Source organism: Rhamphochromis sp. 'chilingali', assembly GCF_963969265.1.
Source record: "Rhamphochromis sp. 'chilingali' genome assembly, chromosome: 7".
NCBI lineage: Eukaryota > Metazoa > Chordata > Actinopteri > Cichliformes > Cichlidae > Rhamphochromis > Rhamphochromis sp. 'chilingali'.
Window position 1 is genome coordinate 6,325,406 of NC_137934.1, and position 13,094 is coordinate 6,338,499.

The 13,094-nt window shown below is 39.4% G+C and overlaps 1 protein-coding gene across 1 annotated transcript; it reads left to right on the plus strand.

Annotated features, from left to right (window-relative positions):
- Nucleotides 1-732: 732 nt before the first annotated feature.
- atxn10 (ataxin 10) lies at nt 733-12,940 on the plus strand. Its single transcript, XM_080887916.1, has 11 exons — nt 733-873; nt 1,430-1,621; nt 1,938-2,023; nt 2,561-2,657; nt 2,763-2,927; nt 3,025-3,105; nt 3,335-3,491; nt 3,661-3,778; nt 4,003-4,184; nt 8,182-8,245; nt 11,009-12,940. The coding sequence occupies exons 1-11, from the start codon at nt 743-745 to the stop codon at nt 11,191-11,193; spliced, it is 1,458 nt and encodes a 485-aa protein (XP_080744042.1). The 5' UTR covers nt 733-742; the 3' UTR covers nt 11,194-12,940.
- Nucleotides 12,941-13,094: the final 154 nt, after the last annotated feature.

Here is a 13,094-nt window from a genome sequence, read left to right on the forward strand (position 1 = left end):
AGAACCATAATGGATCTGTAATCTAAAATTTGCCACTCTACATGGAAATCACAAAGGCTTGTTTTGCGGCTTTGCAGCTGCAGTTGCAGTAGCTGTTCTATAAACTATCTGGGTTGAATGGATTGACATTTGAACTTTTCAAATGTTGGTTTTGGTGAATGGATTTGAGATGTGAATGCAGCTGCATCCTATAGCAATTTTAGGGAGGTTATAATGGGTACAAAATTAGACTAGTGTAAATAGAGTTTGGTCTCTCTATTTAAAAAAAACAAACAAATTTAGTTAGTTTTCCAAGAAAACAAAATAATTGCAGTTAGTTTTACATTTAAGTCTATGTTTTATTTGTTTTATTTTAGTCAACTAAAATGTTATTTCATATGTATTTTTAGTTTGTACCTTTTTTTAGTTAACTAAAATAACCTTGGTCTCCAGAAGCTTGATGGCTCTCATCAGTTCTATTTTTACTTCTGTCTTTCTCAGTGCTAAGTGCTTAATCAAATCATTACAGTGAAACACAGAATAGTTAAGTCATTTTTACCCACAGTTTTATCCAAAAACACATGAAAATTCATTCTGTAGAGTCTATTTGCAGTCACAGCCTTCATTACACAGCAGTCTAGGAGACTCTTCTTCAACAAGAAAACAGCAGCACATGCTCAGTCCCCGCCCCATACTGATTTGAACCAATAATGTCTTAAAGAGTTTTCCGGACGTCCCGCCCACAAGCGTGAAACAGGCAAACATGGCAGCTTCCACCGACATCATTTTGGGGACCTCAGCGTCCATCGCTGGCATTTTAAATGAAAAACACGGACCTGAACACTTGCAGACTTTAAAAACATTTACAGCTGCGCTGCGGGATGTCGAATACAGGTGAGGTCTGGGTAATTTATTTATGTTTTATACGGAAATGGGCCGTATCAGTGCGGTCCGGCTAAGCTAGCAGTAACTTGAAAATACCCAACTGTCAACTACGCACAGCCAAATATAACGGCACGCCCGGTTTCTGAACTCAGACCTAATAATTGTCGCTGCAGCATAAAAAAACAAAACTAACACATATCAGCAGTATAGCTTCAGTACGTGGTTTTGTACTAAAAGCACATTTTTAAGCATTACTGCCATTGTTTTTCCTGTGCAGGAGCTAACTCTGCTTATTAAAATTTAACGGCCTGTGCACGTGACATTATGCTCCCTTCTGTAGAATTTGTAGCACAGGAGTATCCCGCACATTTGGATTCAAATTGTGAACTTCATTTTTATTTTTTTCTTAATGGAAAAAAGACAGTGTTTCACGCAAGATCCAGCTAATGTAGTGCAAATACCGCGTTATTAACTACATCTGTGTTTTATATCTGGTGGTCTCCCAGTGAGAGTACTGCAAATGAAATGAATATTGTGTATTTGTTCACCTGTTTGTCGTTGTCAGAGATGCTGTGGAGGAGAAGACATTCTCCACTCTTGTGAAGGTCCTGACCAGACTTTGTGAAGAGCTGCAGGCTGCCGGCTTGGACAGTGAGGATGTGCAGACCTTTACCCTGCAGCTCCAGCTGACCGCAGAGTGCTTCAGAGCTCAGAGGAACTCCTGTGTCCAGAGTATACGTAACCAGAGTCTGCTCAGGTATCCCCGACATCACAAAGCAGCATGAGGGGGATCTTTCAGTAAATACAAATTAATTAAGTAAACAATGGTCATAGAGTTTAGTGACTGATTTATTTGGAAACTCTGCTAAAAATCCTTCTTGAGCATTTTTCCTGCTAAAACTTGGCAGTTTATGTTTAAGGAACCTGTACAATTATATCTTTGCAATTGCAGGATTTGTTGAAGTGCTATTTTTGCAGTTTATTATAATATTATGTCAAAGTTTGTTAGATTATTGGGCACCTCCTTTCTTAAGACAAAGAAACACTTGACATAATGTGTCTTTGTCAACTAGGGAACTTGGTTTCATTGATGTATCCCTCAAACTCCTGAGATTTTTATCTACTGTAAATATGGAGATTCCAGATACCATCTTCGAACGTAAGTCTAAAATTCAGCTACTGATGCTTAAGGTACAGTACTTATGTGTTTTTCCTTTGTCCCTTTCAAAGCCAACTAAATTGTTTTGAAGTGAGCTATAGAGGTTGTTAGAGATGGAAGTAGATTGTGCTGTTTTTGTCTTGTGGTGCTCAAATTGTAAAAGAAATTATGACTTTGACTAGTCAAAAAAATATTATGCCTTTTGTGTAGGCAGTTTCATATAAGAACTATTTTCTGTCAACAGTCTACATCCGCCAACCAGAAGAAGTGTGCATCCAGCTAATATTACAACTCAGGTTAGGGGAGGATGTCATTAATGTTTACATCCTGTCACGATGTCACTATCAAGAGCTGTTTTTCTTTTTTCTTTTTTTAGGGTTCTTTGAGTTTTACAAGAAACCGTTCTGTCAAGTTCTTTTGTATTCAAGAGTAGGCAAAAAACTTTAACAGTCTAGAGGGACATAAAAGCAATACACCATGGAGGAAAATGAATGTTGAATGTTTTTTCTTATTTTTGATTGGTTTTCTGTGGCTCAGCTCTTCGCTGTGGCATCCAGTTTCTTGGTAACTTGGCTGTTGGTAACCAGTTGTGCAAAGATGACATTTGGATGATAAGCTTCCCAGACCTTTTCCTGTAAGTTCTGTGTGCCAAAATCTCACCCTCATCTTTTTGTTTGACTCCAAAATCACATGCAGATTCTATATTGGTAATTCTGTCAACCCGAACGTATCCAAACAGGCAGCTGCTTAGCACTGACGATGAGAAGACCGTGAACTACACCTCGATGGTAATCCACACATGCCTGGATGAGGCCAAGGTGGAAGATTTGTCCAAGCCACAGAACATTGAGCTGGCTCTCAGGGTGATGGAGCTCTGCAGGACTCAGCCTGAGCTGGACTGGACGTAAGTGCATCATCATGGTACTAACTTGAAAACTGTTGTTATGCATTAAGGGCATATTTAAGTGCTACTTTCCCTTTGCTATTTATTGATTTTTCAGAGTGCTGATTGCAACACAGCATTTCCTGAAGTCTTCATCGCTGGTGGAGAACATGTACTCTGAAATGTCTCACCATGATAGGTACTTCATTTTTGTTGTTTGGACAAAAACATGAACAATTCATTCAAACAGAATTGTAAAAATAAAGATATGGTTAAATGTATGCTACAACACCTTTCAACCTATTATTATTTTAGTTTGTTTGGTTTTTGCACTGCAGAGAATTGATGCACAGAATAGTGGTTAAAAACAGCTAATATTTAAATAAAAACTATAGATGCTTCATATAGATGTACATTTTGTTTTTCAGAGTTACTTTATTAGAGCTACTTTTAGCCCAGCTAAGAGAGGAGGGCTCAGAAGACTGTGGCATCCCTCCCAGTGTGGCTCATTTCCTGGCCACTTCCTTCCAGAAAGGTTGTGGTGCTGTGCTCACACTTGCTACGGGTTCTGCGTCCAGTGATGAGGTACAGATCATAAATTCAACACAATTTCCGCGGGTTTTTCACCCTGCGTTTGTTAGTCTTACTCTGTGTGAAATGAATTAACCTATGTTTCAGTCATTTTGACTCAGTATTGTGTCTCAAAAGATTCTTACTCTGTGGACTGCCCCCCGTTTGTTGCAATCCCCTGCAGGTCCTGCAGGAGGCACTAACAGTGATTAGTCTGCTGGATGTGCTGTGTGAGATGACCTCAGACCACAAGCAGTTCATGTTCCTACAGGATCATCCAGACCTTCTAGTAACTACTGTTGGTAAATGAAAAACAGCCATTAAGTCAACAACCGAGCAACAGCAGACATTAAACAGCCCGCAAAGTCCAAATGCTGGAAAGTTTGAGGTTTATCATTTAATCTGTTTCTTAAAGGAGAAAAGCAGAATCTCATTTGTCAAAATCAGCTATAATCTGAATAGCTTTATGCTGCTTCTCAGAAGGTGTTCTGCTTTTCCTGTTGTCTGTCACAAACTGTCCATGCAGAGCTCCTGGAGCAGGTACACGCCACTGGGAAGGCCAGTAAGAATATTTTCAGTGCTGCTCAGAACTTCTCCTTCAGTGGAGATGGAGACTCTTCTTCTTATTCTCCTGTCATCAGCTTTAAGGCACATCTCATCAGGCTCATTGGAAACCTCTGCCACAGCAATACCAACAACCAGAACAAGGTTTGGACAAATGAATGAGTGCAGGGATGGAAGTTTGTGGTGGTACTTGATAACAACTGTGACGAAGAGTGAATGAAAATTTTGCTGTAAGCCATAATTTCCAGATCAGAGGTAGCTCAATGTGCTGAGTCATATTTCCACTTGTCCTCTGTCTTTCCTTGACCTAAAAATCTTACTTCTGCACCTCAGAGTCCTTCATATGCTGCCATTTTAAATATGTTGAGAATTTACATACAGTATTTCATGATTATCCTATTCGTGGGACATAAAGAGAACTTTATGTCTGTCTACCTATCTGTCAGAGACAGACACAGAGTCTTGTACTTAAATCTGTCACATCTGAAGCGTTTCTTTAAGTAAAACTTCAAAATAGCTGCCCAAATAAGTACCCGGAGGCATTTTGAAATAACTGTTAGGTGGGGAAATCTGCTCAAGCACTTTAGCTATTTTTTTCTATCTATCTAGTAGGGGAGAGGAAAAATCTATGCAGTATGGTATCACAATATTTTCCTTGCCATTATTGTCAATAGAGGTACAGCAAAAAATCAGTATTTTATTAAATAATACTGTGAGGATACTTCGTAAAAGATGGCTTATCTCATGCACCATCTTCATGAGATAAATGTTAGCTGAGCAAACAACGCTACCTTCTAATTCAGAGCAAGCTAATGACTCAGTCACAGTAAAAATAGGACAGCAACCATCTTGCATCTACAAAAACATAGCTGGCTGACTGATGATTGTATTGACTTTTTTCATATTGTACTAAATGGCTGCGCAGAGCTTAACAGTCATGACCACTTTTGGTCACAAGGTGATTGCACAGGTCGCCTGATAGGAAGCTGTTCTGCAAACGGTTGCAGTCTGACTTGGAATGACTGCAGTCACTCTCTGAGAGATTATTTTAAATAATTGCTGTTTAATTTATAAATGCAGGAAGACTACCAACACACTACTATGAGTCTGAATGAGCACAATTTGAGGGGACTTGACTCAGCTGAGTGGTTGCATTCTGGTTATATTCCTGTAGAACAGGAAGGTTGCTGAGAGCAAATGTGATACTTAAATGTTTTTTTTTTGTCTATGCAGACTGCAACAGACAGCACTATGTGCCTATTTATTACAGATAATTGCTGTATTGTCAGAAATGGGTTACATGTAATTGCTTGCTTGACACCATGTAATTGTAAAGTGACAGGAGACTGACTCTGTCCGGCAGCATGGATGGCAGGTTTCGGTGACAGTGTTTGTGTGCTTGAATATCTCATTTTGCACTAAAAAAATAACTGAAGTGAGATAACTTTTGTCAGTATCTTTTTATCCGAAAAGAAAGTTAACTTTAGGACATCATTTTCGGCTACAAAAAAATAAATCACAAAATATGTTATTGCAACACTCAGCATATTGCAAAATGTAAAACATCATATTGTCATGATATCTTATCACGTGGTGCCTGTTGATTCCTACCTGTACGTGCTAGCTGTGAAAGATGAGCAGCGGTAAGGTTTTATACGTGGGAATATGGATATTCTCATCATTAGTAAATGTCGGTGCTTATATGCTTCTCTTCCTTGTCTCTCTCCCATCCTCAGTAGGAGGAGGTAAGACACAAGGACGAGTCAAGTGAAGGAAGCGGGGAGACACATTAGCATATTGAAAATTGCCCAAAGCCTCTTTGGTTAGTTTTATAATATGTACTGATAGTTCTGTCAGGAAATTATGGTTTAGAACAATTATCGAATTTAGAAAAGGAAAATATTTACAAACCCTAAAATTTAAATGTTTTTCTTTGCTTACATTTATTCTAGCCTGCTGGTCTGCCCTTCTAATGCGATCCTTGGTCTCCTAGCATTTAAACAAATACCCTTAATCAGTCCAACACAGTTGGAGGGTCAAAAGTGTAAATGTGACTGCGAGGTTTGGGAGGCCGACCTGAATTAGTTTGCTTTGTTTGACCTCTCCACTAAATGATCATGCTCAGAGGCAGGTTTTAGTAAATGGGCTGCTGCATGCAACCTCAAACCAAATCTCCTGAGGAGTGCAAACGAGTGCAAAGTCTAATTGAGCGAGAGGCTGTGGGTTCTTTCAACACAACTCGGTTTTCCGCTCAAATGTGAAACATTAGCTTCTTGTTTATTTTAGAAATCTTATCAGTTTTTCTCAATTGACATCTTTCAGCATGCAGCTATCAGCGTAAAGCACAGATGGGTAATAAAGCAGACAGTATCAACATCACTTTGTAGACTCGGTTGTACTTAATAGGAACAGATTTGTGGAATGCTTGTGGGATGGCCACCCTCAGTTGGCCCCTGTATAATATTTATGGTTGCTGATCTGTGGTCTGTCAGTGGTCAGAAATCACCACGTATCTGTTTTCACCCAGATTTCTTCCAGTAAACCAAATGTCGTTCTGTTCACCTTTGGGAGAGATTGTAATTTAAGATGTGCATGCAAAGCGAGGAACTGCTTGTGCCGGACTGAAAGTCAGGGTCCAGCTGCTTGTTATTCATCCCTTTTATGAGTTTAAATATAATTTCAGTAACTTCAGACAATGATTCCTAAAGTGGAAAACGCAGACCTGCGTGCTCTGTGTTTCTTTGACAGTGTAAATGACATTTCCATTTTCTGTAACTCAGCACTTTGTCTTGTTCTGTTGCTCCAGTGTGTTTGGAGAGTAACCGCAACGGCGTGCGGAGGGCATCAGAAAGCAAATACAACAAAGCCTATAGAATGAGACACATGATAAAGAACAGATTGTCCTGTTGTGGTGCTCTTAGACTAACCCACAACCACACTGCTTTGTTTGCATGGATGTGAGGCTCTGCTAAGGGCATCTCTGTACTGTTCCTTTGTCTGCTGTTTCTTAACTCGAATCGTGAACCTCGATAAACGTCTCACAAATTCTTTCAGTAAATCTTGGATATAAAGTATCTGTTGTTTAAGTAAGTTTATACAGATTTATTTCCTCCTGAAAAAGAGATATAAAGTAACTAGAGACTGTACAGCAAGACCTTTTGCTATAGTTTTGTTCACTTAATAAGTCATCTCATTAAGAGTATCTGGTTTTATTCTTGCATAAACAATAGACAGTTTGTGGTCTTGATATGTAAATGTTTTTACTTCAGTAGATGCTGAGTACTGATCCAATACCAGTGTTAAATTAAAAATAATGTGTTATTCAAGTTGGTCCAGTTGACATACCTGAGGTATGAGTGGTACTGGTTGATTTTTCAAGAACAAAATTGATGTGCTGAGCTGTAGTAGCTGCAGTGACAGGGATGGACAAGACTGGGAAAGAGTACATCAGAGGGACAGTTCAAAGTTAGAGACACAAGGCTGAGCTGGTTTGGACATGTGCAGAGGAGGGACAGTGGATATATTTCATTAAAGATATTGACGATGGAGCTGCCAGCCTGGAGAAAAAGAGGAAGACCAGAGAGAGACGATTCATGGACGTAATGAAGGCGGATCCACAGAGAGGTCTGGTTTAAAAAGAGGATGCTGAGGATAGTTTGAGATGGAGGTGGATGGAGCAGCCAAAATCATTTTGTATCAAGCTATATCAGGCTCTATTTTTTCCTGATTTTGGAAAGTAGAATTTGGGAATAAATGACCTCCAAGGATAAATATACTAAATTGGCATTTGACGATTTATTTACACTGGTCTCATATTGGTTCAATGTGAGAGTCATCAGGCAGCTGCTTACTGCTGTCATTTATAGTTGTGCTAGTTTTGCCTCATTCAGCTCTCAGTTTCACTGCGAGTACACCTGCTGAGCCGACAGGTGAAGTGATGATAATGAATCAAGTAGTCAACAACGCCTCACGTTACGTTACAGTAATATGTTACCATTAAAGTTGAACAAACAACAGTGAAAACAAGCAAAAGAAATTGGGTAATTAATTCTAATTCATTAGAAGGTAACACTGTGAAATTAGCTGGGGACCTGGCAGCTGAGTTACTCTATATTTGATATCATTTTCTTATATCCCATAGGTGCGAGAACTTGAAGGCATCCCCCTCATCTTGGATAACTGCAACATTGACAGCAACAATCCTTGTATCCTTTCTGTGAAGTATAAATATGAAGCTGTGGTAATGTAGCCATATTTCATGTTTATTTAAATCATTCTTCATATTTAAGCAAAAAGTTTGTGGGCTCTTTTGCAATTAAGCTTTGTATATTTGTATATTTGTACAGTAAAGGTAGTGGGCTTGCCTGCACAACTTTGCATTGAGCTTTAATTGTTGCAGCGTGTACTGGCTGGCAAGGAAAGAGTGCCGAAATGTGAAGAGAGTTATGTTGCTGTTAGGGGTGGGTTTTTATAATCGATTCATCGATTAAAATCGATTCTGGCTTGGATAATGTAAAATCGATTCATTAAAATCCTGAATCGATTTTTTAATATAAATTTATTTTGCCCAAAATGCCAGAATCTCAGGTGACATCTCACAAAATTTTAAGAACCACCAAACAGTTAAGACAGTAAATGAGAGCAGGAACACGGATTCTGCACATAGACTTAAACACACAGCGCGACCCGCGGATCAGAATCAGTTAGTTGTCGCCTTTCTCACGGTCGGGGCTGAAAGCCGACAGCTCGCTGATTCTGATCTGTCGGCGGGTCCGCGCTTTGTGTTCACGCCCTTTATAAGCCGATTCTAAAGCTGTTAGTTTGATCTCTCTCCAAACAATATTGACCGAACCAGCAGCAAAAGAAGATCCAAACGCTTCACATAAACATCGTCATGAATTCACTCTGACTTTTACTGTTTTGCTTCCACCACGATGCACAGCTCTCTCTCTCTCTCTCTCTCTCTCTGTACTTCAAGAACAGTTTCCCTTTCTTCATTATTCGCTTGCTTGTTACGCACAAGTCTACTGTTGTTTACAGGCTGTCGGCTGCTGTTTTTTTCCCTTTTACATTCTTCCGAAAAGAAAACCTCATTTCTGCTGTTCAATACTGAACAAATTTAAACTTTTTAAAATTATTCAAAATGCAAAACGCTTAGCCGTGTCTCTAATAAAACCGCTGTAACGTCAGAGGTGATGTTCATATGTTGATTAATGGTTTTCTTTCGTTTTTGATGTACTGCAGAATATTTTTATAAAATCCCAGGCCAGGAAAATCGCCTTCATGTTTTTCTGTGTTTTATCTTCAGCTACTTTGACACAAAGGCATCTGCTGTGACGCTTACACCTGTGATAAAGTCTTGCGTGTGTCAGCTTCCTTTTTATTGATACAAAAATATGTAAATGTACTGATCTGAATTATAATATTTCTGACTGTCAAAATTTCCCAGATTTAAATCGAATCGAATTAAATCGAATCATGGATCGAATTGATTCGGGACCTTGTGAATCGGAATTGAATCGATTCTAGAAATCAGTGACGATACCCAGCCCTAGTTGCTGTGCTTGCAGATGGTTGACAGTATCATGTGATGGGTTGCAGTTGGTGTTAAAATGGCTAATTCAACATGCAAATTTTGTTTTGTAAACTTTAAATCCAGTTTAATACACAACCAAAGTAAAATGCTAAACTTTCTTCTTCTATCCAGTGGAGTTACACTTTATTGGGCTTGATTCAATTAGCTGATGGGTACCAGCAGACCTTGGAAGAAAGAAAATAAACAGTTGGTACACTGCGGAGCTCCAGTTTTCACTTATTTATTGCACTAAAAGAAAGTGACGCTTCCAGCACCGCATTCATCAGACCCACAAACCCTGACTTTAAACTGGAGGGAGCTCACACATAATGTATCTTTGTCACAACTTTTTGACAGTCTTTGAGAAAACGCATATGTCTTCAGGTCATTGATTTTGTTCCCATGTTTATCTTTCATGTCTGCTTACCGACACATCCACACACACAGAACCACAACCCAGTCTATCTACCATTACATCCAAAATGTAGTTATCTAGAAAAAAAAGTGTGTATGGGGTGACCTGAAATGCAAAGTATACACAACCTGTCTGCAAACCCGTTTGTTTGTTAGGCTGTCTTTGAAGTCAATGACCCAGGGAAAATAAAAACTGCTCATGAGTTGAAAGAGCTTGATATATTTTCCAGGTTTTGTTGGTATTGTATTTTCTTTCTATAACAAATCATTTCCTAGATCCGTCTTGCATGACATCTACTACCTTGTAGCGCGATGCAAAGTTGTTGTTGTTTTTTTTGGCTTTTTTTGGGAGGGGGGGGGGATGCAAACTCACCGGCTTTTATGTACAAATATACAAAACTTAATTCCAAAAGAGACTGAATAAGACCACAAATTTTGATTTAAATTGATGCAGCAGTGTTAAATGGATGCTTGTTTTTAGGCAATAGTAATGTGTTTTGTTTTGTTGCTCACTTTTAATCTGTTCAAAATCATCCATAGTTCTCATAAACTTGGCTGTGGTGTAACCCCTCAGTTTGTCCTTTGTCTGAAATGAGTAGTTTCAGCTATTCATCTCTCTTTAAACCTGGTTTCTTCTCATTGGCTGCCCCTTGGAAACACAAGGTTTGAAGAGCAGGTGGGTGGGGCTGCTTTTAGCCTTACTGTATTATGGAGATCCCCTCTCTATGAGAAAGCCAGAAACTGATTCCCAAGCTTTTGTCTAACAAGGATTGCTTCCACATATGCTGACTGTATTATTTGTAACGTTTCCCATCTTTAATATGAAGATCTACCTCTGAAGCTGTATAAATATGAGGAGAAAATAAGGAAATAATAAGTCATTGAAAAATATGTTTAAAAATAAAAGATGGAACAGCTGCATGTTCCACTCTCTAAAGCAGAAACTTTGACATTGTTGTCCTTAACCGGGCATCTCTAGTCATCAGCCAGTGGGCAATCTTCACCATCAGGAACCTCCTGGAGCACAACTCGGAGAACCAGAAACTGATTGCCACTTTGGAACGCTGCGGCACAGCTGACTACTCCGCGCTCAGGGAGTTGGGTTTCCTGGTGGAAGAGCGAGATGGAACCTTGCTGCTCAAACCTGTGAGGAAAGACTCCTAAAAAAACATCTGTGAGGAGAAAGAAGGTCCTCAACCCATAAACAGGTTTCCATGTAAAGTAGAAGGGAATACATGAAATGTGTACACTAATGGGTGAACATGCAGCTTGTGTTAAAAGCCTCATGAATGTTACCAAGTACTTAAGCAGCTTCTTCAGGTTATAGGCCTGCTTAGTATTAGACAAATATTATCTGCGCCTGCCCAGGATAGCTAACAGTCACACTGCTGCCCACACAATAATCAAAAAAGTGCGATCAGAAAAGTATGTATTATGCTCTATAACGTACTTTTCTACCTCAGTAATGCTGGTACTCAAGCCTAAACTATTATGTAAACAAAAGATCTGTGGTATAGAAGCAGAGGTCAGGATGCCAGGAGCTCTGGCTTTGTCTTGATCTGAGTCTGGGAAATGAGTTTGTTAGTGGCGAGCTCATGCTGGTAACTTTTGGCAGGGCTGATGCTTTGCGGTTTAATCCAAAGACAAAGAGCACTGCAGTATCCTGGCTTTTTGCTTTTCACAGACACAGATGATACCAGCAGGGGTTTGGGTTTAATCCCAGGCCCATAGTGACTTCTGCAGTAACCATGAAACAGAGAATGACCAAAACATGATGTAATCTACCCCCTCCCTGCCTTACCTAATTAAATGGAGGCATCTTGGTCATGATATGAAGACCTTGTTCAAGTATTTCCAATATCCACTTATCTACACAGATATGGTATTCACGATATTATAAGCTAAGGCGATTTAAGGGGGAAATGCAGTAATACAAATGCATGTGTCATTATTTAAAAACAAGGCCCAGTGTGTTTACCGTGTTTTTGCTTGCCTTTCCAATTATTCTTGTTTTAGGATTATAACAGTATTAGTTAAATACTTAACATAGTTTTGTGAATTTCACCCTAATCTTCTATTTCTATCCATTAATGATTAAAACTAAGTCATTAGAGAGATCATGGCATGCAGGATGAGTTCTAACCATTCTAGAATAACACCAACTTACACTTCACAATACTTTGAGCAATCTATTATTTATTATACCAGACTCCGGAGACTTTTCCGGGAATATTTCATCAATATTGTATTTCCTGTTTAGCTGTAGCCATGTTTGGTCTGCTGACCTGTGATAGCAATTCTACATCAGTAGGCAGTAGATAAAAACATACTGGAATTGTGCATCTGCAGAGCGAGTGAGAGGAATCGGACCATAAGCATTAGTTTGCAGAATGACATCCCTCCTGCTGCTGGGTAAGCTGAACGGTCCTGACAACTCAACAAAGCAGCGCTTTATGCGCCTGCCAACACCCTGCTCCACCCTGTTTGCTCTGCACCTGATTTTTTAATGACAAAATGTGTTGAAACAATTGGTCGGACTCTCCTCTCGATCCGCCAACATAGTGAAGGGAGCTTATGGGGTTCCGGTCCCCAGGATTTCAGACGGCTAACAAAACAGCTGTTAGTCGCACTTGACTGAATGGCTGCAATGCTTTTCAGCCTCACAGGAAAGAGCCTGTGCAAGTCAGCCTGGCTGAATGAGGTGGCATGGCTGCAGCCATGTGGTCATCTCCTAACACATTAGTACCACATTGGTCAAGGTCATGATTTCTTGTTTCCCATGTCAGCATTTTACACCACAGGCCTCTACTATAATGTACTTGTGCCTTCTGGTTGGGGTTTCAAAGCTTCATTTTCTTTGGGTCGTACTATGAGGTTATGAATAATGAGTTTAATGCATAATAAAGGACTGCGTGTATCAAAGAGCTCTTTGTTTTTATTGAAATATTGTTGGCCTTTTGTGACACAAAACAAAAAAGCTAGAGGTGCCTTAGAAATTTTATTGGTAAAAAAAAAGAATGAAATACAACTGTCAATGTTTGTGTTGCAGACTCTAATTTTGCAAC

What these genes read in the sequence shown, in the direction of transcription:
- atxn10 (XM_080887916.1), top strand. Translation starts at nt 743, where the DNA reads ATGGCAGCTTCCACCGACATCATTTTGGGGACCTCAGCGTCCATCGCT. An exon ending in CTGCGGGATGTCGAATACAG is followed by an intron (nt 874 to 1,429) that starts GTGAGGTCTGGG and finishes TGTCGTTGTCAG; the next exon opens with AGATGCTGTGGAGGAGAAGA. An exon ending in GTTCTGCGTCCAGTGATGAG is followed by an intron (nt 3,492 to 3,660) that starts GTACAGATCATA and finishes AATCCCCTGCAG; the next exon opens with GTCCTGCAGGAGGCACTAAC.